At 38.5% G+C, this 27710-nt stretch overlaps 1 protein-coding gene across 3 annotated transcripts; it reads left to right on the forward strand.

Moving 5' to 3' along the window:
* Window positions 1-1920: 1920 nt before the first annotated feature.
* Window positions 1921-27118, forward strand: nedd4a (NEDD4 E3 ubiquitin protein ligase a). Of its 3 annotated transcripts, XM_061038979.1 has the most exons (29): window positions 1921-2151; window positions 4441-4514; window positions 5999-6077; window positions 6183-6221; window positions 6671-6724; window positions 17650-17700; window positions 18104-18165; window positions 18438-18543; window positions 18804-18967; window positions 19088-19202; window positions 20346-20459; window positions 20637-20720; window positions 20980-21099; window positions 21331-21600; window positions 21875-21952; window positions 22144-22198; window positions 22299-22357; window positions 22491-22556; window positions 22769-22998; window positions 23532-23653; window positions 24169-24239; window positions 24357-24452; window positions 24534-24607; window positions 24707-24767; window positions 24865-24924; window positions 25004-25111; window positions 25227-25323; window positions 25568-25640; window positions 26772-27118. In XM_061038979.1, the coding sequence occupies exons 1-29, from the start codon at window positions 2107-2109 to the stop codon at window positions 26872-26874; spliced, it is 2730 nt and encodes a 909-aa protein (XP_060894962.1). In that variant the 5' UTR covers window positions 1921-2106; the 3' UTR covers window positions 26875-27118. The 3 variants fall into 3 exon arrangements, with proteins under 3 accessions (XP_060894962.1, XP_060894953.1, XP_060894945.1); XM_061038970.1 differs by lacking the exons at window positions 1921-2151; window positions 4441-4514; window positions 5999-6077; window positions 6183-6221; window positions 6671-6724 and adding an exon at window positions 11510-12925 and having other exon boundaries at window positions 21343-21600; XM_061038962.1 differs by lacking the exons at window positions 1921-2151; window positions 4441-4514; window positions 5999-6077; window positions 6183-6221; window positions 6671-6724 and adding an exon at window positions 11516-12925.
* The last annotated feature ends 592 nt before the right edge of the window (window positions 27119-27710 follow it).

The following is a 27710-nucleotide window of genomic DNA, read 5'->3' on the forward strand; positions in this document are numbered from 1 at the left end:
ACCAGAAGACCTTGGTGACATATGCTGCTGGAAACTCATTACTTTATCAAATGAAAACTTCAGAGCAATATTTAGGATCTTTTTAACTTTTTTTTTCTCTTTTGTAGACCCAACACTGATCAGATGGAGAAACAACACTGTCATTTATCACAAATGCTTCTCTGTAATCTCTGTCGTCCCCTGAGTATGTTGTATGTTGTCAGTAACACTAACTGTCTTTGTTGTACAGAATGTCTTGTGTGTATTAATTTTACTTCTATTTATTAAAAGTGTTGTTTGTACAGAAGATTTCACCTTGAAACCCATATAATCTTGTGAATACACAATAATCTAACTTGCACTGTTACAATGTTTTGTGGCATACTTTTATTTTTAAGTGTCATAGTTTATAACCACTTACAATACAGTTATCCTAAACAACGTGGGGAAGAATGAGAAAAAATAAGATTCAACTTGATATCCAAATCTCTTCAGGACGTCATTTTGAGAGAAAACAATCCTAGAAAAGATTTGCACACTTTAAAAAACATGCAAAAATTAGACAATCCATAACTATAAAGTGATAATTAAAGTCCTGATATGTTGCAAATACAATACAATGAATCTATTGCAGTGTATTGATACAAGGAGTAGCTTTATACAGTAATTAAACAATAATTTAATAACTGCAAGAGAAGAATATATCGTATATATGATGTCATTTTGAGAAATGTTTGATTTTGAGCCATTGAGACTTTTTAACTTTAAATTAAATCAGTTTTCTCCATTTTTATTTTCACCTTTACAGTGTCTGTGAAAAAGTTTGCATTTATGGGCATTGATATTTGTGTTCAATGAAGACTATACCCTTCCTCTTGTTGAAAAGTGTTCAGAGCTGCAGAAATGCCCTCCACTATTATGTTGCTGTGGCTTTTGGTCAGTGGGCAGGGATTTCTCTTTCTTTCTTTCTTTCTTTCTGTCTTTGGCATATAAGCAAGTGCTTTATAAGAGGAAGTGCTTGTTATTAATACTGCTTTGTAAAGACTTTTTTGAACTAGTAAACGTTTTTAAGTACATATGGAGTCTGTGTTTCCTTCATAATTGATCCTCAGAGGGATAGAAATGAGTGCTCGTCTCAGAAGGAGAAGATGAAAGTGGGACTTTGCTCTATTTGAAAGAAAGTGGCTTTCACACTCTGGGATGAGACAGATCACAGAATTGTATTGTCTACAGTTTGTATGTTAAATAGAATCAGGAACCTGGGAAATAATAAAAGCAGTAAATTGAATTCCAACCACAGTTAAATGTGATATTTCTGCTTATACAGAATGTTTGAAAATTGCATATTTCCAGTATAGCTCCAGCATACTGCAATCTATGTGGGTGTTTAATTAGATGATTATTGAGAACACTTGTGTGGTTACATATAATATTTAATGATGACATGTAGCAACATACATACATATATATATATATATATATATATACCCATATCCAAATCAATCATAACATCTTGGACTTAAAAATCTGATAAGATTGAATTTAAGAATAGAAAAATACTTTGCATATCTATTTCATAAGATAAGTGCACGTTGATACTAAACCTGTAAGAATCACTCCTGAAACAGTCTTTATAGTCTTCACTTTCTGGTATCTTAAGTAGGCCATACTTTGGAAGAAAAGGGCTGAAAAACACTCTGGCCTAATATAGGCTACAGTACTTTTAAGTCCTATAATATCTATATATAATATATATGACAAAAAGTATTTTTCTTTCAGCTCTCTTAAGAGTCCTGCATATTTTCTAACAAATTGATGATGCCTTCAGGTGGTCGGTGACTTCTTACACTGTTGGGGTGAACAAGAGAATGCGGAGGAGGAGGAGGAGGAGGGGAAAGGGGGAGGAGGAGGAAGAAAAGGGAGGAGGAGGAGGATGTACACAGTGGGTGACGACAGTGTCATAACTAGCCACTTGGTCAGGTTCACGGTATCTACCAGCGTAAACACGCAGTGAGCATAATATATAGAGGTGGAGAAGTAAAAAAAACAAAAAACCCTCAGAGTCTGCTGCTGAACTGTCCTCGTGTTGTCGTCGCTCTCAGGGAGGAAGAAGGGCAAAAGGATATTATGGCTGCACTTCCTCCAGAGATCCGAGGACTTCAGGCGGATGAGGTAGTGTTCAACTTACTCCTCTCTCTCGTGTCTCGTTTGCCAGCGTTACATGAGGCTGTTCATGTGATAGCTTGCCAGATAGCTAACAAGTTACCGCTAACTGTTGCTAACTAACTAAACTGGAATGGTCCGGAAATTAATTGGCAAGCTGACGTACTCGCAAGCTGGGTGACTAGACCCTGCAAGACGGAGTTTCACATCAGCTTTAATGTGTGAACGCTACTTTTAGGTGGGAAATCGATACAGCTAACTATGAAAGTATAGATAGTTTTAGTTAGCTTTACTCTTATGAACCAGGGTAAAGACTTAGAAGCAGTCTGTCTCCCCTCCCCTGCACAAACACGGACCAAACTGAAATCCACTAAAACCTTGATTTTCTGGTTTATAAGAGCTGTGGGTACATTTAAGAGGGCCCTAAAGTAATGCCTCGTACGGCAAGACAGTAAAATTGATTGCGAAACATCAGGATGATGATTCACTAACGTCACAGTAAAAGCATTTATGAAGCCAATTTATGGGAAATGTTCTGAAGTGCTAATTATTATCGGGATGTTACGTCATCGTGGAGGGCAGTACTCTTTGTACTGGGTGTGTGTGTGAGCTGCGTGCATGTGACAGGGATTCATTCAGAAAACACACTTTTAGGTTTATCAGTTTGTTATCTGGAGGATCCTTGCTATTTGTTCTATTGCAAACCTGAACTTAGTGCACATAATTTATATCTAGTGAAGCACATCAATCGACCAACCAAAATATTTTGGCATCTGGATGAATTGGATGTAATATGGTATTCAGTTAAACACCACAACCTAGTGCCATTGCTTTTATACAACAAATTGAACAATTAGTTAAAAAGCAACAACTTATTGTTTTATGTTAATTCATTTAGCTTTGACAACGCAAATATTTCTGCATATTTCCGGGCGGCTGTGGCTCAGTTGGTAGAGTCGTCGCCTCTCAACCGGAAGGTCAAGGGTTCGATCTCCAGATGAGGAATGTATCCTTGGGCAAGACCCTTAACCCTGCATTGCTCCCACCGCTTCAGTGTATGAATGGATTGGTGTTGTACTTACTCTCTGATGTACATCACTTTGGATAAAAGCGTCTGCTAAGTGAATTCTGTTTCTTTCTAAACTTCTGAAATGGGAGCACATATGAATCTCCATCAAAAGTTGTGTAGCTGTGCTCTGCACCACCTTATCAACACAAGACGATACACACTGCTATCTTCAGTACTTGAGCTAACCATGTACAGACTGAAGTTTTATTTCAAATTAGCTATTTTTCATAAATATATGATGCCATTACCATTTTGAACTTTCTTGTGTCCGTTGGTTTGTGATGCCTCACTCCAGCTGTTCTATTTCTGAAGGTGAAACATGTAGTTTATGTGATGCAGCTGACTCATTGCGTTCTCAATGTTGTGAATCTTACATAAACAGAAATTAAAGCAACAGTATGTAACTTTATCCACATAAAAAAAGTAGTTTCAATCTAATAATACAAAAACTTTCAACAGGCAGAACTCTGTTTCTCCCATGTACACAGAACACTCTGGTTGCCTGTTTATAGCACTATAAGTTTGGTAGCAGGCCGTGTGTACAGCTTTACGGCGCTAGCTAGTCAGCCTGTCTCGGGACTGTTTGATAAAATATATGAGGCTAAGAGACAGAAGAGGACTGTGACGGATGAAGCTAAGATGATGAACAGAGAGAGTGACCGAGCAAGAAGCCGAGTGTACATCCCTGCAGATATTATTCACACGTTGCGATGTGATGTTTGGCTGTATCATTGTCAGTGTCATTGTTGTCTTATTTTAAACAGCTTTAGCGTTTGCAGAAAGTAATCTAACCCAACCAGACATGGGTTTATCTTCTCACCTCCCCTCTTCTCATCAACAATGTGCATTGTCTGTGAGGGAGAGTAGTGGGGGTGTCATAAAACTACTGTGTGCTTTATGAGACCTTTGGTAGGTGCCAAAGCCCACCAAACCGAATTATTTCATTTTGTTACTTTAAGTGATTTATAATTGTTATTTATTGTTTAGATTGTCAATAGTCTTTCACTTGGAACCAAAAAATGGTAAAGAATTGACTTTGTTACCATTAAGCTGATGTGGTATTTCCTCGTCAGCTACAGAATTGATTGACCGAGGGTTGTCTGCATTGTCACAGATACTTTATGTCAGTATTACATTTGTGCATCACAGATTTCTTTTGGACTACAATTTCTTTCTTCAATTAACTGTAAAGTTAAAAATCTCATGATCACTTTTTATCTTTATTTCAGGAGGATTCCAGGATCCTAAAAGTGAAAGTTATTGCAGGAATGTGTTTGGCCAAAAAAGATATACTCGGAGCCAGGTATGTTGGAGATAGTATACACTTTCTACTAACTCATGAGCAGGACTGCTACTTACTGTTGCTTTCAATAATAACCCTCATTATTAGAGTCTTGAATCTTTTAATCAGTAGTCTTGATTTTATTGCACACAAGCCTTTAAGAGCTGAAAATCATCCCAATGCTAGAACAATTAAATGTTTATTTTAGCTTCAAAATGTCCTTTAACTTTGAATGGCACGTAAAAGTAGTTTACAAACCTTCAGTTCATGTTTCAATATAGAAAAGATTTATCAAAAATTTAAAGTGCAGACTAGATTTTCTAGAAATTGCCTATTTGGTGGTAGAAACAGTCACCAAACGTAAGTTTAGTTAACCTAGATGACATGTGAAAGAGAAACACATTAGATTCATACACTTGATCAAATGAAAACATATATTACTTTCTTGATGATTACATACACAGATTTGTTCTGCGCTACAGAGCTTTAATTAAACTCTTTTTTTATGATGTACATTCTGAGGATACATAGTTCTTAAGTATTGATTATTCTCACTTATAGTTACAGCAATTTGGAAAGAGAGGAGCATAAAGGACCGGATTCAGTTTGTTGGCTGTTGAGTCTTATGCGACAAGAGACTGCAGCATTGACCACAACAGGAAACTGAACCTGAATCAGATACTTGATAGGCTCCTTGTATTTCCTCTGAAAGCATACGTTAATAAAGAATAGAGATAAGGGTTAGTCTACAGCAGGGTGTCCTCTTGTTGGATTTTTACTGTAAAGAGGAACAACAATTGTATCCTTGTCTTGTTGTCCCTGTGATGTTGATGATTGTTATGGACCTATGGGCCTGAAATAAGGTATTACGTAAAGTAAACAAAAACACTTCTCAGTATGCAGAAAATGTTGAAAAAGGCCTGTTTCTTGAGTTTAAAAAAAATATTTTTGGTTGTACGTAAAATTGTAATAACATTAAAAAGCATTTTTAAATCCCCAATAATCTCTTAATACAATCCAGCAACGACGTCAGATTACAGTAAGGTTACTGTAAATGACTGTAAGGGTTTATGAAATGCTTATTTTGTAATTTGACTTTTTCTTAATCATTGTTTATTCATTTATGTTATAACCAAAGTTTTAGTAACAATCCAACATAAATCACTTGATGTATTATTAATGAAGAAACATTGCTACAGGTCTAAATGAGTTTTAGATTAGGTCATGCATAATGTAGTGCTACAGATTTATGTGGTTTTAATGGAGATCAAAGTTTATCAAAACATTACATATTAACAAGCTTTCCTTAGGCATAGAGTAGCTGAATCCATTATGTAAATGTAACTGTGGTCTGAATGCACTTCCTGATCTAATCAGACAACAAGAGACCTGCAGAGGGAACACAGAAACCACAAGGAGCACAAAGTAGATCATCACTGTTCAAACCCTTGTAAATGGATGTTTACTCTGCAGCTTGGTCTAAATGTGTCTCAATTTTCTTACAGCGATCCATATACAAGACTGTCTCTTTATGACCCTGTCAATGGAGAACTTACAAGTCTTCAAACCAAAACCATTAAAAAAGTGAGCAAGTGGAAATCCACATTTGCAGAATCATGTGTTTTATTTGTGACTTAATGTTTCTTAAATTCTGATGTATTTCTCCTTCCCATTTCATGGTACACAAAGACACTGGACCCACAATGGAATGAAGAATTCTTTTTCAGAGTAAGTGAAATTTATTGAAGGGGCAATATGTAACTCTGACATGTAGCCTTTTATTTACCTTTATCCAAGTTTTACAGTGTTTCTGGTTGTGGATTACAAAAATGCCAATGCTTTTGAGGTCAGCTGGAATCCATTATAACTGAACAATTTGGCTTGCCTACTTCCATCAGTGTAACACCTGTTGGTTTGCCGTGATAACTGTTCTCATATCTGGCAAAGCGAGGGGCGTGTTGGGGTGCCTTAAAACAGCCTACCTTGTCTAGTCAAAACAAATACAGACAATTCTTGACCAGAATCGAAACTGAGAAGGAGACATACTGACTGCTGCATTGTATATTTCATATTCAAATCTCATTTGCCAAACGTTGTGTTTTTGCTTTGTTGACTATGGGTCATTGTTGAATTCAGAACCTCTGCAGCTTCACTTCACAGTCTGCATTTTGTTTCAGGTTGATCCCAGGAAGCATCGTCTGCTGTTGGAGGTGTTTGATGAGAATCGTCTGGTAAGTCATCTTTTATTTTTTGATTGCTCTTTTAATCTGTTTAAAATCCTTCCAAGTAGATTATGAAGTTGGCTTTTAGGTGACAGGTCTTATGTGTGACCAACAGGAAAAAATGAGGAAAGCTGTTCAGAGTGACTTAAAAACAAGACAAAGAAAAGCTGCAAACATCTAACATAAGAGAATCTAGAGCAGAAAAACAACTAAAATGATCAATCAGATACCTAATAATTTCCTATTTGTTTTTTGAAAAAACTGATTAATTGTAACAGTTCTTATTCACAAACAAATAGCTTTAAGTCAAGTAAAAAAAACTGCTGTAAAAAAACAGATATACCAGTAAATGTTCACCCTCCACCACGTTCATCTCTTTAGTACATTTAGCCGTGTACACTCCGAGAACAGCCCTCCGCCCAGACGTCCCCCCTGAAAAAAGATTCAAAGGTGTATAACATGTTTGATGTGTTTTTTTTAAACTTGTGATGAAAAGGCTCTACACAGATGAGACTAGTGGCCCTTTGGACTGATCAGAAAAAGCCCTGCTAGACAGATTTAGGAAATTATTTAAAATAAAATAAGTTTTATATGTTGATTAAGAAGCATCATCTTATTACATAAGCTAACTTGAGTATGCCATAAAACACTGTGGATCATAAATACAGTAATGTGCCACATTTCTGTGGATGTGGGTATCATCCAGTCAGTGCAAAGTGAACTTAGTTTATCTCCCTGATACGACAGCCTTTATTTTGCCATGGTCTCTGTCTGGTATTGTTCAAAACTGGGATACCTAGTTAGTCAGACCTGTAAATATGGGCACAACTACTTACCTTAAGGGCACCCGAATGTCTGTTACTTTAAGTGTTGATTGAAATTGTAAGAGTCATTTATCACATCAGGTGTTGAATATCATGTAGATGAGGGAGATATGTGCATACAGCAACAAGTTTGTGTCATGACACAATTGTTTTGGGTTCTTGTGTGTAGCAGCAGCTGTATGATAAGTGAGGTGAGGGTAGTTGACTAACAGTAAATTGAGCATGGAGATAGGAGTATATGGTTCTACTGTATATTGATTACTCAGTAATTTCACAGTTATGTTTAAGCTTTTTTGAAATGCAGGGTTGTAGCATGATATCAGTAGAGCTGCTGACCTAGTTTCATGCTGGGCCAATGCACAGCAGATCCTGTGACACCTGAGCAGTCACACCATAAGGACAGCTCCACTGCTGTCTCAGACTGTAAGATCTGTGTATGATATCAACAATATATATCCAGAAAGTTGGACAATGGGAACAGTCCCAACCTAATATCACCTTACACTTGTAGAAACAGTTATTTTACAGTGAACCTTAAACAAGCAACCTTGTTTTTGTTTAGAAGACAGCAGCAATTTTCCCCAATCTAATTCCTTCTTAAGCTAGTTTTTAGAAAACAAATGCTAATATATTGATGTTTTAGGAGCTGAGATTTTATTTATTTAAAATGTATTTAGTCATGAGAATCCTCCTTGAGATTAAGAATCTCATTTACAAGAGTGTCCTGGCCAAGAGGGGCACTGGAGATAGTGCAAGTAATCTTGTAGTGTTCTTACTGAATTGAAGCCATTATTGACTTGTGATTTTCTCTCCTGTCCTCTCCATGCTGGGAAACTTCTTAACAACCTGTCCAAACTGGTCGAGTCCCTCAGCAAAAATAACAAGAAGCTGCACTCTAAATGTTTGGCTTCTTGTCATTTGTAGATTTGTTGTTCTTTTGTTTCTCTCTGTTTGGGACTGATCTGTTGTTTGTGTGACTTGCCTCACATTCTATGTTTGTTGTTGTTTGGCTGAAGGGTATATGAATATGTTATTGTGTCACAGATAAATATGACCAACTGATCAGGGTGTGTCTGACTTGAGGCTGGTTTTTCATGCTCCAGTTGAATTTTGTACAAATCCAGAAGGTGTGTCAGCACTGCGAACGTGCTTGTGTGTACGTGTATGTCACTGCTGCCCCGACACACAGGAATGGTTAGAAAGTGAGAGACACTTTTTAAACTGAGTTGCTTCGCTGTCTTTCATCTCACAACAAACAATTGATGTAAAATGATAAATACTTGTGATTTGTTGTTTGATCTAAAACCTAGTATCAATACGACCGTCCTTTAATGCTTGTTTGTTTCATTACAATCTATCTTGGAAAAAAATGTCAAAAACTGTATAGTGTAATCTTGTCTTAAAAAGTGCTGCAAGAATGAGTCCTAAAACCAACTACTGTTTTTTTTTTTTGTGAACAAAGGCATTAAATCAAGTAAAAACGCCACCCCAGAATTAGAAGCTTAGACGTTCTTTAAAAAAGGGCTAACTAGTGTCTGTAATTGTGCGTAGGGAGGTATTTTTGGTATTAAATGTCTTCACAGAAACATGGACAAGCTTAGTGGTAGTGAGAATAAAACCATTTGTCTTGGTATTGGTTTGTTAATAACCTCAAACTAGCACTTACTTCTGATGATTTCATACTTGCTACAATCATCTTTTTTAAAGTTGTATTTATTTGTTGGTGTATGAATCATATTCTGCATTTATTTCTGCAATTATCAAGAATTCCTTAGGAAACATCCTGTTGGTTTTGGTTCAAGTGAATCAAGGTAATGCTTAGTTCCACATAGACCTACAAAGTAGTATCATTAGAGGCTTCTTTCTATTTCAACACTTTTTATAGTGACACTGTGAGTGAGTGTGATGAACTTTCAGCTACTGATTACGACAGTTATTTTCTTATGTACCAGCGGTGAAATATCTATGAGCCATTCATGCTGATTTTAGCAATGATTTTATCTGCTGAGCAGGTAGTGAGTGCTTAGTGTATTGATATTTATACATACTCTTCTTTCATCTCTATGGAAACTGTGAAACAGTTTTCCAAAAAACCCAGGATACTGTTGCATATATACACCTTATACACGTGTCTGTCTTGGTACAGAAGTGACTGAGATGGTGAGAAATGCCCACAGGTGATCAGCAGCCTGGTTACTGTCACCATTACTGAGCTGCCAAGAGAGCATAGACGGAGGACAGTGCAGTGACATTTTGTGCAACAGTTGTTTGACACAGAGAGTCAAAGTTCAAGTTGCAATGTTATGACAAAGTTATATGTCAAAATTGCATGCATACTCTGTCCAAAGAACTTACAGGGGTCGCTCCTAAGACATATTGTACAAATAAAACCATCTGCTGGTGGCAGTAGTTTTCCAGTAAATAAAAATGTAGGTTTCATTGCCTGTCCAATATGTCGTACAGATTATATGTATATGAGAGTGGTTATTTTCAGTACAGGTTTTTGATTTTGCTCCAGGTATAGTAAATCTCAGACTTGTTTTGATGGTTATGATATGTATTACAGTGGAACCGTGCTGATTGACAGAGACATCGTCTTGTCTCATGTGAAGCCTCACCCCTCACCACACCCACTGACACAGTTTATAATGACGTTATTGTAGGAGTTTATTAAATATAGCTTGTCCTTCAGTGTGAGGCGGGCACATTGTTCGTTTTGGTGACACATTCATTTGTATGTTACAGGCTGCTTTGCTTTATTATTGGCCTGTTACACCACACTGTATGACGTGGCATAAATGGGTTGTGTGCATCACACACCTTATCTCCTTGCTGGGTGAGTGATTAATAGCTGATCACAAGGTTTCCTGGTAGCTTGTCATAATGGTTTAAAAAATAGGTGACGACTTCCACTGCAGGCCTCTTGTACTGAATCATATCCTTATTGTGGATATGTCTCGTACTGTTACGGCGCCTACAGGAACTGTTTGGGATGCAGCGTAATGTCCTGAAATAGGTCATCCTGGCACACAATAGTCTGCTGTTAATAAATAGGTCTGCCAACAATCACGGCAAGGAAATAAGACCAGCATTGACTGCTACACAAAGTGTCATATAACAGGTGTCATGTCACCATGGAAGCTTTCCCACTTCTATCTGGTTCATATCACCATTATATCCGTATTCAAAAAGATAATATGTTGGAGATGTATTTATCCCTACATCTCTGTTGTGGCAGATCTTCAGCTTCTTTTGCAGGCAGATAGCATTGTCTTTTTTTAAGTTGTGCTCATGAAAAGGACACATTTTGACTTTTTACAGTTTGCAATATTTTTTCTGCGTTTTACTTCACAGGCTATGGTGATTTAGTTGTTTGCTATGCCATTTCGTAAGCCCACTGTCCAGGTTGAAACAGAATTATGTTGAAAGTCATTCTCTTTGATTTCCTGTAACTCAATAGCAGTGGGTAAAAATATTTGTGGGGGCACAGAGCTGCAGAAACATTAGAAGCATAGCTGCAGCAGGAAGTGGAGTCTTAAGTGAGTGTCCCGGAGCAGATGTAACAGTTTACCAACACCTCAGTCTTAGATGCAGCATTGAGGGCTTCCTCGTTGTTGTTTTTTGGGAAAGGGTACTCAGGAACTGGACGAGACACAATGTTTTTGGCACCAGTGTGGTTGGAGCTCGGGAGGTACCATGAAAAAGAAGCTAAGCTAAGGTTATAATGCAGACCAGTGGTGGAAAATCTTATAGTTCCTGAATAACTTTGTTTTTCTTGTACTTTTCATGCTCTCTAAAGGGACTGAAGTCTGGGATTGCTCTTGTTTCAAAGGTCGTATGTTTGGGTCATGTCTCCAAACAGAACCACTGACCTCCTCTGACTAAAAGCTGAGATCAGCCTGGAGAGGAATGTAGGTTGTCACCAGAGCTATTTTGGCTATGTACAGCCACTAATGATTGTGATCACAGAGCAGAGCTTGGAGCAGTTGCTATCCTTTTTTCCTACCAGCAAGTTTGATCATGCAGCTCTCACCAGCACTGCAGGGATTAGAAGGTTAAACGAATGGCACGCAGGCTGCGCTTGCATTTCGCGTCAAGACGAAGCAACACGGACCCTCTGTCAGAGAGCCTCAGCAGCCATGGTGATGAGAGCAAAGTCAGTGTGCCAGCTTATAGCCCTGCAGAGATTCTGGCGCACAGTTCCGTCCACTTGAAGGTGACTCCTCTGTCACCAGACAATGCTAATTTACAGCGATACTCTTCAGTACTCGTACCACGGATACACACTGGAGTATGTAATAGGAAGAGCATTCTGCAGATCTCGCTACAGCCCTGTGGAAAGCCTAATGGAGAGGTGGACGGCAGTATAGAGGATGGAGACCCGGGGGGCAGTGAAGGAGGAGCAGGTAGTGGCTCTGAAGGTGGATCCTGCAGCAGTAGTATGGCCAGCGATCCTGGGTATTGTAGCAGCAACAGCATCTTTGAACCAGAGACTCCAGAAAAACACAGGACCACCCAAGAGAGATGTCTACGCTGCAAGTCCAAGGTTCCCCTGAGACGGTGCTCCTCCTTGGTTATATTCCCAAAGAGCCCCTGTACCACCCCACCTGCATCCCCAGTCAGTCCTGGGGCTCTCCCTGCTCTCCCACCAACAAAGGGCTGTCATCAGTCATCTTTTCAGACATTTCAGACTTTCTCACAAGATAATGAGGAAGTGACTTGCAAAGGTTCCAACACAACGGCAGGAAGTGGCCACCGTCTGCCAAAAGGAAGCTGTTTAGCGGAGTTCAGGGATACCAAACACATGGTGCAATTTAATATTCCTTTTCATGATGAACCAAAATGCAGAATGGAAGACATGAGTAAAACAATGGAACTGTCATCAAATCCAGACAGATCGAATCGGCACTCTAGCAGCGTGCTGCTGCATTTTGCCCACCACAGACCAACAATACCTGGGAATGGAGCTTCAACTACAGCTACAGTTAATGTGGAATGTCCCGAAACGCTTCACCCAGCCGCACATCCTGAGGGTGAGCTTCACTCCTGCAAAAAACTGTATCGCAGTACCTCAGCTTGTTTATTTTCCTCAACTAGACCATTGGAGAAAAACCAGAAGGTTTGTTTATCAGGAAAAGGCCAGGAAAGGCCCGAGAAAAACAATTGTCATCGCGCCATACAAAGGAGCTTTTCCCTGGAAGTTCCCTACGCTAACACTGGAATTTCTTGTCATGTTTCAAATCCAAAACTCAGTAGCCCTTGCTCCCCACATGTGCACATTCATTTATCACCTTGCTGCCCAGCAAAGTTGCCTAGCTCTGTAACGGATGTAAACACAAGCCACAAAGGGAATAATTCACCAAAGAGTCCAGGTCAAAAACACAAGGTGAGTTTACAGTTTATATCCCCTGAAACACATTGGCAAACTGATCTTAAATAGTCCTTTCCTTAAGAGACCTTTGTGTCATGTAATGCTGTTTAACTGGTTCTAGTGGATTCCACACGCTTTGATTTGACTGCTCCGGTGACACTACTTTGACTTCTGCTGTCTGAGTTGCACAGTCATGAATGCTACATAAAACAAATAGATAAATGTTAGCTTTAGGCTAAATTTGTCTAATAGTTGCTATGTGAAAGTTTGATGCTTTTTTGTGTTGAAATTATGCTCCATGTGTTTCAACATGGTACTTAAATGCTGTTCTTCTGTTCTACTTTACTATTCAAACTCATTAAAACGTTGTGTACTCAGCTATAAGGCTTACCACAAGCTAGAGCGAAATTCAGTAACTGAGAGGATTGCTACAGCTAAGTCATGCAATTAACAAGCCCAATGTGGACAAACATTCAGTGGCATTGGGTTACATTACAGTAAATCCATTTGTATATTGGTTTTCAAGAAAAGAGAGAATGAGAACGAAAAGTAGCCCACTACACAACTTTAGGTCGGTTTGTTTATTAATGTGTCGATATATGCTCAACTTTAGAATAGTTCCCCTTCTTTATTATTATGTTAGCACTGTGAGTAATAGACTTAAGTATTTACTCAGGCTAATTTTAGTGGTGGGAAAAGCAGTGCCTCTTGCTGGTATAAATAAAGTTCCTCTGAAATATTCCCCCTGACTCCAGATAGTCTGTTGGTCTGTAGCACTGCCCAGTCCCGTGGATTCAAATTTAACAGCATGATACTAGAGCAGAGCACAGTCATGCCAGCCATCTGTGGACATGGTGTGTGTGTCTGTGTGGTGGGGGCATGTAATGTAGGCAGGATGGGAGTGTGATCCTTTCCCAGTAAAAGGGTGGTGTGTCCCTTCCCTATGGGTCCCCCTGCCATGCAGTGTTTGTGAAGTATCAGCTGTCAACCTCCCCCCTGCATTTAGCAGCTTGTCAAGTAAGGAGGTCTCCTCCAGTAATTAACCAGCCCATTTACTTAACTCAGCTTTGTTTACATTGTGAATGCATACACCCACAGATTGGCAAAACAAAATTATTCACACCCTTTAAGGTTATACATCTATCAGAAAAGTATGTGTTCATTCTAAATACACGGAAACATGAGTCAAAATTTGAAGCATACAAAAAAGTCTCTTGTGTATTTTTTGTCCACGAGATATCGATGTTTTCTAAACTGATTGTTATTTTATTGACTCAGTTTGGATAACCAGCTTTGTACTGGTAAATGATCTATCTTTTACAGCAGTGGTAAAAAAAGATAACGTCGTGCTTACAAAAAGTACAGTAATATTATACATAACTATGGATAAACTTTACAGGTTAGTTTTTCATTATTATTTTTTTTAGTTCTGCAGTAAAGAGACTATCTATTGGTTTCTGCAACGCTTACTATGTTATGTTTTGAATTCTCCTATTGAAACTTTGACAAACAGCTATAGTTCAATATGTTCGTTTTAATTCAGCTGGTCACTACAAAAAATTCCACAGTGGAAATATGTTGTGTCTGTTCTTATCTGCAGTGCCCTCATGACCCTCCGTGCCTCATCTCATAAGTTAATGAACAACCATGAGTGACCTCAGCACTCACATGAATCAGACATCTCCCTGCTCAGACATACTTGAGTGACAGGACAGTGGATAGAATCAGAAATCAGGGAGACAGAGAGTGGGGATCCACATATGGGTTTTATCCTTGGCTGCCTGCTTCAAGGACTAACGCCCATGTACATGGGGTGCCCAAAGTAACCACTAGGCCACCAACAACCCTTAACTCTTTTAAAAACTGAATTACAGCCACCATCCAGGAAGACTGGGGCCTCTTTTTTCTTCAAGAGTAGACTAGATACCAAATAATAAACATTGTAGACAATCTGAATTGATGATAGTGTGTCTGCAGTGACAGTAAAATGAGTCAGGTGAGAAAGGTTATCCACAATAATTTGACAGTTTTGACTTAACCTTGTCATGATATTTTAGCTTTCCATCGGCAGCTGTAGTGATCTCATGAATCGACACACAACTTATTTTATGAGCTCATTTCTCTGGTGTCTTTGTAAATTCTTGAATGGGGAGTATCATCAGACACTATTTGCCTGCTTCAATAACATAATCTGTGTGGCTCTTTCAAAGTTAAGGTTTCACAAGCTGCAGTCCACCTGTTGAAAGTATTTTGTCTGTGCCAAGCTATGATGAATATCACTGAACTTGCTCCACAGACACGTTAACATATGTCTGTCGCTGCTCGCCACAAGTTCTTGCAGTATGTGGTCTGCACTGCTTAATGCCACATGCTAAACTGAGTTGTATTTAGTGTCACATGAACCTTCAGGGATGCCCTGAATGGACATTTAACTTCTTATCTTGGACAGTGTCCTGATGTGTCTAAATCATCAACTATTTTTGAATCTTGCAGTCACCTCAGCAATCATCTAGGAAGTTTTCCAGGAAAACGACAGCGATTTAAGCCTGTAGTTCTATATGCATGACTTTTTAAGAAATACCAGACCAAGTTTTAGAGAGATCAGTTGTCCATCAGTTTAAAATGTCTTGGTGTATTAATTAGTGTTGTTTTGATGTGCTGAGGTAGTTTGGGTTAATAATTCTGCTATTGGGATCGAAAATGTGTTGTGGTTTTAAGTTGAAGGTAGTTCCTTTTAGTAATGACAACTGATGTGAATGCGACACCTAAATGATAAATCCTTTTCGATATATCTGTGTGTGTTTCTCAAGTCTTTAAGAGCAATTTTCATGATAACACCAGCAAACACTGTATCTCAAGTTAAAATCTTTTAGACACTGGTGTTTGAAACTTGTGATATGCACCGGATTTACTTATTTCTAGAAATATCTAAGAATCAAGACATAATATGAGTGTGGCCACAAAGACGCATGACAGGACAGAGTAGTTCAGAGACGTTCTGAAACTTTGAGTTAAGTCCAGTGTCTCAGTCTGCAGAGCTTTGTGTCTCCTAAACTTTAGAAACTCTACACTTTCCCCATAATTACACAAATTGTTGAAAACAAAGCTACAAGGGTGAGGAACCTATTTCATGATGATTTACATATGTTTTAAAAGGCCATTTATTTAAAGAATTCAAAAATGAATGTGATGTGTTCATCAATATAACTGACATTTACAGCACCACTTAGAGTACTGATTCCTGTTTAAGCATGAGTACTCAAGAGACCTCCAGAAATATCTGTAAGTGCTCCTTCAAAATGCTCTACAGCCATACTTGTAGAGGACTACAGGAAATTAAAAAAAGATGCAGGCTCGGAATGTAAACAATGATTGTTTATACTAAAACTACTTTCAAAGTCTTTTCAAATTGAATTGTTTTCAACCACAAAACCTCTTTAACTGCCTTTATCTGCCTGACTGCGTACTAAACTGGACATAAACTTTTAATAATAATTATAATGAATCAATAATTATTGTTTTTTTTCCTTGATTTTTAAGTTTGGCCTTTTAACAACACACATTGTAGAAAAAAAAAAAGAGGTCATCAAGGGTTGAATGAAACGGCTCATGTTATTTGTAGTCAACTGTAAGTTAAGGGTTACTATCCCAATAGTCCAACGCAGCAGGAAAGGCTGGGGATTAAACCCAGCATATAATTAAAAATGAATCAAGGAATTAAGAAAAAAATCCACCTATTAACATTAACTCTTTGGTGCAGCAGTACTCTGACCCTGTTCTTTCCAGAGGCTCAAAGTTAGTGCTGATGAGCAGTAAGCTTTAACTCCTAGATCAACAAAACTGCATGCAATCTGTAGTGTGTTGTTGTTTTGCTTTGCATCTTCACAGTGATATATTTATTAATTATCCTGAATGTCAAAAACATCTTTACAAAATTGAAGTACATCATATGTTGACTTGGACAATGTTCATATGGGTTTGGTTATGTTGTTGATTATTTGTCATTGCTTGCGCACATGTTGCCTTTCCTTTAACCTGGACTTAACTGCTTTTCTTGGCTTCACTATTAGAAGCACAAGGGCAGGACGGAGGAGGCCTCACGTCTATATTTATTCACGTAAACACTCTATACCTCGTTCTGAAAGTTTGACCTGCCACCAGTGTTAATTTGGTCACAAAGCTGACTCCCCTGTGAAGTGTATGTTTGCGACTGGTAATAAACACTCGCAGCAAATGTGTTCATAGAAAAGGGAGTGTATTTGACTAAATGCTACATCATTACTGTCCCAGTTTCTCAAGCAGTAACACAGTGCAGCCATTCACTGATGGGCTGATGAACTCAGTGAGATCAAGTCGATGGCTGACAATGAGTCATGCTCAAACATGTTTGTGGTGAGGATCAGCGTTTTAGGATCATTTATAATCAAATGATCAGAGAGAAATAGATATGGTGGATACATTTCCCAAGAAGAAGCCTTTTAACGTACATGTTAAAGATTTGATTTGAGATTAAAAAAAACAACTCTACTAATAAATACTGCATGTTCCTGTGGTTCTTATTACTCCAAAGATGGCAAAGTTACAAAACATGTCCAGGCCAGCCCTCTGTTTGTGCGTCTATGTGTGTGTAGGAGAAGATAATATTGCCATGATCCTGACTTCTGTGTGGATTCTCTCTCTCTTTCTTTCTTTCTCTCTCTCTCTCTCTCTCTCTCTCTCTCTCTATCTTTCTCTGTCAGACACGTGATGACTTTCTGGGACAGGTGGACGTCCCCTTAAATCAGATACCGGTGAGTCCTTGGTTGCATGAGATACTTCTTCTCTGTATTTTGACACTTGTGACTTGTTTAAGTTCACTCAAGTGTAATGTATCTTGTTTTTACTTTTAACATTTACTGTACAAGCTCGTAAACTCGCTCTCACCCCTGTTCCCATGTAAATAAAAACATGCGTGCAGCGTGCCCTTATTCTAGTGTCTGTTCCACATCATTGTCTGAGATTTTGGAAACACAGTCAGTCATGTTTATGTTACCTTCCTTTTTTCTTTTTTTTTCCATTCAACACCCACAAATGATTTACTGTTTCCCCCATGGTTCACTGTCAACATCATGTCTTGTTTTCTGTTAAGAGTACTACTGAGGATTTATTAATGTGTTTGAAGACTTAAAGATTTTCTTTCTATTGTTTTCTCAGACAGAAAATCCTAACACAGAAAGGCCATACACATTCAAGGATTTTCTGCTCCACCCACGAAGGTTTGCTTGATTTCATGGTTATTAAATCTAATGTGTCCTTATTTTATACATCCCATTTTTGTGTTTCTTTGCAGAGGACATGATCGGCCTCGATTCATACTTTTACTTTTAAACATCCCTGACAATCGACAGATTGAAAAATAAATTGATCCCAAACTTTTTTTATTACTTATCAATATATCATAAGTAATAAAAAACAATTATTACTAAAAAAACATTATTAATATTTCTTGATGGCTTAATTAAAAATAACTACTTTGTTTATTGTGCAGCCACAAGTCAAGAGTCAAAGGTCACCTGCGTCTCAAAATGACCTACCTGCCAAAAAACTCAGGTTCAGAGGAGGAAACGCCAGATCAGACTGAGGACACCACGGATGTAAGTTAGGCTAAAGCGACACAATGTCACCCAATTATCTTCCAAATACCCCAGATCCTTTTTTGTTTAATTAATCAATGTCAATATCCTTCTTTCAAGAGGATGCACTTTTTCAGTCAGTCTGTAAGGCTTTCTTGAAGCTTACTAGCCAATTTAACACAGATTCCTTTTAGTGTGCAGTTGAACAGCTGGCATCAAGATATTGTCTCCATCATGATTGTAGTCCATTGTAGTCCACTTCAACTCTATATGTTTTGCAGCGTGATTGGGAGTTTCTAGAGGGCCAGGACATGTCAGGTCCAAGACAAAGCCAGCTTCTGCCCGCTCTGCCCCCTGGCTGGGAGGAGCGGCAGGACAACCTGGGAAGGACCTACTTTGTCCATCATGAGAGCAGAACTACACAGTGGCAACGACCCACAATGCAGTAAGAATGCTCCTCTCTCCTGAGCAAAACTAGATCCCTTGCCTTGATTTCATGTACTGATCCGACCGTGTGTTTGTGTGTGAATGTGTGTGTCTGCGTGTGTGTGTCTTTCTATTGCAGGGACAGTGATGTTGGGATGCAAAGAAGACCCAATAATAATATGGAGGAGCATGCTTTTACTACACGCAGACAGATCACAGACCACGAAGAAAACACCACAGGAGAGTCTCCTGAGGTAATCTTAACTTTTACAACCAATTTGCATTCCTTTTGCATTTTTCCCTTTACTGTGTCCTGCTTGTATTTCTTTCCTGTGCTCTGTATAGATGTAGCGGCGTTTTCCCTTTTTTATGGAGAACAGATAATGATTTATAAAATGTAGACAGTTTATTTATATTCAAAAAAACAATATCCCAGCATGTCTGACTAAAGGTTTGTCATTTATTGTTGGTATTCACTCCATTCATAGTATGCCTCACCTCAGCAAGCCAAAGGCAGAGCAATGGTGGCGCTTTAGAATAAAATAACAGAGAAAACAGCAAGAGCAAATAAGTAAATCTGTGAAATAAAACTTTTTTTTATCTGGTTGTTTTCACATTGTTTATTTTTCTAAAAGACAAATTAGCATGAAACTATCAGTTTTACTGTCCAGTGCTGCAACTGACATAGAAAAGCACTTAACTCCACCAACTGTCTTTTAGATTGTCGTTTTTTTGGCCCAAAAGTTGATTGTTTATGCTTATTTGTTTTACTCTCACTGCTCCCAGCTTTTAGTAAAAAAAAAAAAACTGAACCCACTATAAGGCCAGTGTACCTTACAGTACCTGCTAAGCGGACAGACGTGCTCATCATAGTTGAGCTTTTAGCTGATAAAGAGCTGGATATTCCACTCAGAAGTTTGTAGAGACCAAAAAACTGGTTCTCTGTATTTGCTGGATGTTTAAATGGGAAACCGTTTGCTAACTTGTTTAACATACCAGTTTAAAAATAATGATGGTTTGTGTGTTAATCACTTCTTGACTTTAGCGCCTCAAGTAGCAGAAGAATACAGCTTATGCAGGTTTAAGAATTACACAACACACTGTCCACAACACGGTAGTTAAAATGTATTTTTACGGGCAGTAGATGAGAGATTTGAAGGCTCTGGATCCCTTATTGAATCAAGTGGTGGTTGTAGCAGTGTAGTTCTGGTGTGTCCTCAGATGACTTGGGCATAAACACCTGAAAAAATCCACTTTGATTTACTCCAAACAAACTAACTCACATGTTTACTGTAAAACAATGGCTTACAGAGTATTTAAACTGAAGAATTTGTTAATGCTATTTTAATTTATTGTAGCTCAATCACACACTGTGTCTGTTTTGTATCCTCTTCTAGAGCTGGGAAATGATAACTGAGGACGAATCCACCTTGTATCACAGCAGTAACCAGGTGACATCAGCTACACCCCGCGATCACATTTCAGGGCCCACTGCTGGCACCTCCCAGACAGTGAGTCCTTTTCTTTTTATTCTTTTTTGCAGCATGAGGTTCTGATTATCGGAAGTCAGAGGAAGAGAGACTCATAATAAGATTTATACGAACCACAAGCTTTCAATGGAAAGAGGAGTGGAAAGTAAATGTACATTAATGGTGATCACTATTGTCTTTCACATCCTTCTGCTGCAGAATCATGCAAGTAATTCAAGCCATTCCAGTGTCAGAAGAAGTTCCCAGACTTCAACAGGAGAGGAACATCCTGTTAATCCTGTGGTGAGTGTTTCACTCCTTCCTTCTTTTTACCAAGCCTGTCTTGCACCACCACATTAATGTATGTGTGTTCAAGGCTCACAGGTATTTCTTAATTTATTGTCACAGCTTCAATATTCACTATTAAAGTAGTGCGGAAGTATAAAAAAAAAAAAATATTAATATGTTATATTATGTTATATATGTTGTTTTGTTTTATTTACTCAATAACCCGAAGGTTTTCAGTATTGATCATTTATTTAAATGTAATGTCGTTCAATAGCTGCTTCCAACCTCGTCTGGGTTGCCTCCAGGCTGGGAGGAGAAGCGTGACAACAAAGGCAGACGCTACTTTGTCAACCACATCAGCCGGTCCACTTCATGGACACGACCACTCATTCAGGTACAATGCAGGTTTTCTCATGAGTGGCAATGTGTATGTGTACTGTCATGACAGTTTAATTGTGACGGTGACAATGTTTAAAACTCTCAAGCCCAACATTTAAATCTCACCCCTTTTAACAATGTATTATCTGACATGTTCATTGTTGATCAGAAATCAAGTAACATTGAATTATTTATCACTAGTACCTCTCTGTGTTAACATTTTTGGTGTTACATTTTTGTTTGCCAGAGAACCTCAGAGGCAGTAGCAGCAGCAGCAGCAGCATCAGCAGCAGCATCAGCAGCAGCATCAGCAGCAGCATCAGCACAGAGTAATGCAGGTTTACCTCGGAGCCCAACTCCGCCTCAACAGCCTACATCCCCAGAGGAGTCTCCTCAGCACACCCCAAACCCTGAAGCCACGTACGAGTCTGGCTTCCTGCCAGCTGGTTGGGAGGTTCGTAGTGCTCCAAGTGGAAGACCCTTTTTTATCGACCACAACACAAAGACTACTACCTGGGTGAGAAGACAGAGTGAAATTTACCTGAGGCTTACATTGATAGACACACCTATGGATTTAGCTCACGTAAAGGCCATTAAGGGAAAGCTGTAAGAAAACCAGTGTTTTTATTAAAACATACAAGAAATGGTCTCAACTGTTAAGTTTACCTCTTTCAATGTGGTGGTAACTTAAAAATATTTTTAAAAAAGCAATTTTCTTTAATGTCTTAAACTATTTCCTGTGCACTCATATCCTTTTTTGAAACACACCTCCTTTGTTTTCCTGTGAACAGGAAGATCCCAGACTTAGGATTCCTGTGAACATGAGAAGAAAAGTCTCACTTGACCCATCTGATCTGGGCCCACTGCCGGTGAGTTAATCTGTTACAGGAAATCAGCAACACGTTCATCATATTAAGCTTAATATCTCAAGTAGTAAGAAAAAATGGTGTCTTAAGTATTCTGTGTTCTGATAAAAGATCAGAGCTGTTCGCACTGTTCTGATATACTATTGTGTTTAGTCTAAACTTATTGGAGTCATGTGATGTGTTCTTCATCGTAGCCCGGTTGGGAGGAGAGGGTCCACAGCGATGGGAGGATATTCTATATTGATCACAGTAAGTATGACATTTCATACATGAAATACATCCTGGACTCATAAAATGATTAATAGGTTCCCGTATTAAAAAAATGACTCTAATTTCTAATATTTCATAGACACCAAGAACACACAATGGGATGACCCCAGATTACAGAATTCAGCTATAACTGGACCAGTAAGTACAAAAACAAATCCAGAAAACTCGTCAGTAACATGATATACATATAACTGACTTCTTTGAAGGTCATAAGGTTATCATTGATTTGTTGTTGTCACTGAACGCTTTCCATCTTTTCCATCTGTTATAGGCAGTGCCTTATTCCAGAGATTATAAACAGAAATATGAATACTTCCGAAAGAAGCTGAAAAGACCGGTGAGTGTCCTCAGAGAAAACCTGTCAACATTAATAGTCATCACTACTTTGCATATAAAATAAAAGATAACAAAATCTGTAAGATATTATCGGTGTAGTGGTTTCTTTACCCGTGAGACCAGTTTCCCAGTCTCCGTTTCACATATGTAGTGTTTGTTTAACCTGTAGATGAACCTAACCTTTCTCTTTATTAACCCCTGACTTTTATGTAGGCGGACATACCAAACCGCTTTGAGATGAAGCTGAGGCGAAACGCTCTGCTGGAGGACTCGTACAGACGCATCCTCTCAGTGAAGAGGGCAGACCTGCTGAAGGCCCGACTGTGGGTGGAGTTCGAGGGAGAAAAAGGACTGGACTACGGTGGCATAGCCAGGGAGTGGTTCTTCCTCATGTCTAAGGAGATGTTCAACCCGTACTATGGGCTGTTTGAATACTCTGCCACGTGAGTACAAACAATGTCTGTTGTCATGACCTCACAACTGCCATCATACACGCCTTTTGTACGAGTACAGGCTTCCAAAAATATCATATATAGGAAAAATGTAAAAAAAATGTATTTTTTTTATATATTATATATATATATTTTTTTTATATATCACAGACATTCAAATCACAAATCATTTCTCATTTTACGATCTCAGACTCTGTGTTAGAATTTTGTTCTGAGAAATGTTATTGTTTGTTTTCACTGTGCCAGGCAGCACTAACTGAAATGTTTGTACACCAATATTACACTGTTGCAGATTCAATACAAAGTCAGTACAAAGACGTTATGATGGCAGAACTTTGTTGCGGCATTGTTGCAGAATCGCATCAATAAACCTTTTAACGTCATGTCAAAATATATTTGTCATATCATATTAAAGAATTGTATCATGATCATAAAAGAGCTACATTTATATTGAAGCAGGAAAGCTTGATGAGGAAACAGGTTGTCTAAAGGTTTCCCTTCCTGTTGTTTGACGTGCTTTACAGGGACAACTACACCCTCCAGATTAACCCAAACTCTGGTTTGTGTAATGAGGACCACCTCACCTACTTCAAGTTCATTGGCCGCGTGGCAGGCATGGCTGTGTATCATGGCAAACTGCTCGATGGTGAGTACTTAACTGTTAGTGTGCCACTGGAGGACATCTCTGCATATATTTGGTCAAAGTAGGGATACACTGAACGTCTAACTTTTCCAGTCCCAAAACCAATACAGAGGTTTAAGGTTTCAGCATATACTAAGTACCTGTCTGTTATCAGTGTTTCATTAGTAAGATGAATGCCTCACTGTGTGGAAGACACCGGGGTAATGCCTCTATGTGAGAGGTAACATCAGACTTGACTTAAACATTGGTTTCCTAACTTTGTCAAACAAAATGAAACTTACATCTTTGACACAGCTGTAGAACTTGTTGGCATAGAAAGAGTGAAAAACCTCCAGACAACTGACACTTTACCCCGTGGGGGTAAATAGTTGCCAGGTGTGTTGCTGACACATTTCATAGCGCACACACACACACACACAGAGATGTCTATAAATGAAAAGTTGAGCATAAAACTGCACAGCAGGGATTTGAGCAAATAGTGTGCTAATAGAGAACTAACTTGTTTGTGTATCTCAAAGCTTTCTTCATTCGGCCTTTCTACAAGATGATGCTGCAGAAGCCCATCACTCTCCAGGACATGGAGTCTGTTGTGAGTGTCTAATATTTCCACTACTAATAATTAAGTGAACAACTTAGATCCAGATCGTCTTAATACATGTACCTTTGAAGAAATTCACTTCATAAAATAAGTTTGATTTCTTTGTAGGACAGTGAGTATTTCAACTCCCTGATGTGGATTCTGGAGAACGACCCGGCAGACTTGGATCTGAGGTTCACCATTGATGAAGAGCTGTTTGGACAGGTATGGTCAATGTGCTGTTTGCTTCTACACATTTCAGTTTCTATTCTGTAATGATTCATATCTCTACTTTCTCCTGTTTAGACTCACCAGCATGAACTGAAGCCAGGGGGCACAGAGATAGTTGTAACTAATGACAACAAGAAGGAATACATCCAGTAAGCAAAAGCACTCAGTTGAAGAAAAAACACATGTTTTGATCATCTTAGCGGTGCGATAATTATGTTTTGAATCTGATGTGTTGTTTTGTTTGACAGTCTGGTGATGCAGTGGAGGTTTGTGAACAGGATACAGAAACAGATGACTGCCTTCAAAGATGTAAGGATTCAATTGATTCATGTTATTTGTAACATTGAAGATACAATTTAACAGCATGAACAAAAAAATGATAATTTGCTTGTTTTTGTGTTTTAAGGGGTTCTTTGAGTTGATACCTCAAGATCTTATTAAGATCTTTGACGAGAACGAGCTTGAAGTGAGTTCATTTGTCTATCAGATGTGCTGAAGAGTTATTCCAGAAACATGAATGATTGACCTGCTTCTTGTCCCCACAGCTGCTCATGTGTGGTCTTGGAGACGTGGATGTGAACGACTGGCGGGAGAACACCAAATACAAGAACAGCTATTGCGCCAACCACGTCGTCATCCTGTGGTTTTGGAAGGTAAGACATCTTTTCATGCCTGGTGACAACGAGCTGACCTTTTGTAGCTTTTCTAAGAATTTAAGAATGAATTTGTGTAAGTTAAATATTGAAGATGTCTTTGTTTTTCTTACAGACAGTGCTGTTGATGGATGCAGAAAAGCGAATCCGGCTCTTGCAGTTTGTGACGGGAACTTCAAGAGTCCCAATGAACGGCTTTGCTGAGCTCTATGGTGAGATACCTGCTTGGTATTTTACCAGCACCTGCTTTAGGTTTTTTGCTTGTTATTTCTGTTTTTTGGCCAAATGATCCACTGCCTCATCTGCCTTTTTGCATGACTTCTTTTCCCTTCATATTGTATACACTTGTCTTTAATTTGCAGGTGGCTCAAACTTTTGTTTTCTTTCTTGTTAGTAAGCCAGTAAAAAAACATGCTGAATGTGTTTGTCTGATGTTTGATGTTTTTCATTTTCCAGGCTCTAACGGACCACAGCTGTTCACCATCGAGCAGTGGGGAACACGTGATAAACTCCCCCGAGCCCACACATGGTGAGCACAGCACCATGGTGTTTCAAAATCACACTCTTAGGAATATGTCTCAGTTTTTTTGTTGTTGATTTTCTGAGCCCAGTTGCCAGCGTTTTCAGCTACTGTGAGGAACTTGAAGTGTGTGTCAGTTTGGCATTCCCTTTTGATAAAGAAGCAACTTCTTAGCTGATCTTGTCCTGTACATGTATGAATAGTGTTTACTGCTGAAACGTCTTGCCCTGCTCTTTTAACGGTCATGTGTATCACAGTGTGAATCATTATAGTGAACATTTTAAACAAAGGCATTTCCGCATATCTTAGATCGCTTTGTCTGACATTGACCTCGTGTTAGCAGATAAAGGCGTTAGAAATATCTTTATAGAAATCATCAAACTCATTCCAGGAACTCAGGTTTTCTTTAGTAAGTGATAAGGAGGCGTCAGTCAGTCTGTATCATAACAACTTAAAAACTCCTTTAAACGATCTACAACTGTGTCCTAACTAAAGACATAAAAGAAATATGTTGCCGTACATTACGCATGATAATCAATCAATCAATCAACTTTTATTTGTATAGCGTCAACTCATAACAAGTGTTATCTCGAGACACTTTACAAGAAGCAGGTAAAATACCTAACTCTTTGTCTGTTAACATTACAAAAGAGCAGGTAAAAAGACCTTACTCATTGTTATGTTACAAAGACATTGTGCTTTGCTGTTATGAGCTCAGTTTTCACGGAGGTTTTGTGAACGGTTACTGAGTGAATGAAAGTTTAAAAACATAAGAAAAAGGACAAAATAAAGTCTAATTGAGCATAGTGGGTTAAAGCCCTCTAGTGGCTAGCTGCAGTCATAACACTCTGTTTTTTTAAAGGTAAATACATAAATGTGGGTCAGTGAGATTCTTCAGGATTTTAAAGGGGATAGGCCACTGATTGTACTACCAATTTTAGGGGCATTATGGGAAGTGTAGGATTAAATTTTTTATTGCTTTAAATACAACTTAAAATTAGGAAATTTTTGCCTCTTTCGCAACTAACTGAAAAGTTACAAATGAATCTATGTCTGATATGACCCTCATCTTTATTCTTCCAACAGCTAGAAGTGATTTTTTCTTCACTCCCTCATTGTCTTTTTTTCCCCTCCCTAAAGCTTCAATCGACTGGACCTGCCACCCTATGAGTCCTTTGAAGAGCTGAGGGAGAAACTTAACATCGCCATTGAGAATGCACAGGGATTCGACGGGGTGGATTAGTTCCTCTACAGTAAACCAGCTGAACTGACATTACTGCCATCATTGTAAAGCCATGGAGCGTGTGGAGCTGTGATGAGTGAAACAAGATGTGCGTCATACGCAAATCTGTGCCAGCTGTGTGACCAATGAAGGACAGTCACACAACCCTCAACAGCACGTGGAGACGGGACGTTGTCTCTGTAGTGCAAGAGGTTTTTAATCACTCTGTATGTTCATAAGTTTACAAAGTAAAAATACAAAGATACATCTTGTATTTGAAAACATTCACTCATATTGGCTGAACAGCCTCTGAAAAACAATGTGCTCTGATTCTCTCTGCAGGTATTTGTGAATCTAGAACCCATAACTCATACAATCTCAGTGCAGTCTGAATAAATAGGCATTTTAACCCAAATATAATTGACATAAAGATTTCCTTTACTTAACAGTTTATAATTCTATTAATATAGTTTTCATTCCGTCTTATCAGAAACACAGATGCAAATCCAACAATGAGTTATTGGTAGCAGAAAATGTTTCTGTTGAAGTGTGACAACTGCCCTTAAAGAAAGTGTTTTATGGAACCATTTAAGAGGTGATCTACCAGGACCAGTGAAATATCAAATGATCCTGTAGTTATTGTCTGTGTCGTCCACAGGTAGAAAAGACGTGACTACACACAGTGTTAGGTTGTGAAATACTATGCATCATTTTACATACTGACTTCAGATAACTAAATATGACTTCAAAAAATACCACAACACAAGAACATTTTAAAACTGTTAATCATGACTCAAGTTGTCAAAATCTCTAACGATGGTATTTGATTCACCGCTACATAATACATCATGTTTTTA

The sequence above is a fragment of the Labrus mixtus genome, chromosome 1 (genome assembly GCF_963584025.1).
Source record: "Labrus mixtus chromosome 1, fLabMix1.1, whole genome shotgun sequence".
In the NCBI taxonomy this organism is placed as follows: Eukaryota; Metazoa; Chordata; class Actinopteri; order Labriformes; family Labridae; genus Labrus; species Labrus mixtus.

Bases quoted from the DNA above. Each gene is read 5' to 3' on its own strand.
- nedd4a (XM_061038962.1), top strand. From the start codon at position 11,603: ATGGCACGCAGGCTGCGCTTGCATTTCGCGTCAAGACGAAGCAACACG. The intron at 18,166-18,437 runs GTTTGCTTGATT...TTTATTGTGCAG, and splicing joins TTTCTGCTCCACCCACGAAG to CCACAAGTCAAGAGTCAAAG. The intron at 22,999-23,531 runs GTGAGTACAAAC...CGTGCTTTACAG, and splicing joins CTGTTTGAATACTCTGCCAC to GGACAACTACACCCTCCAGA.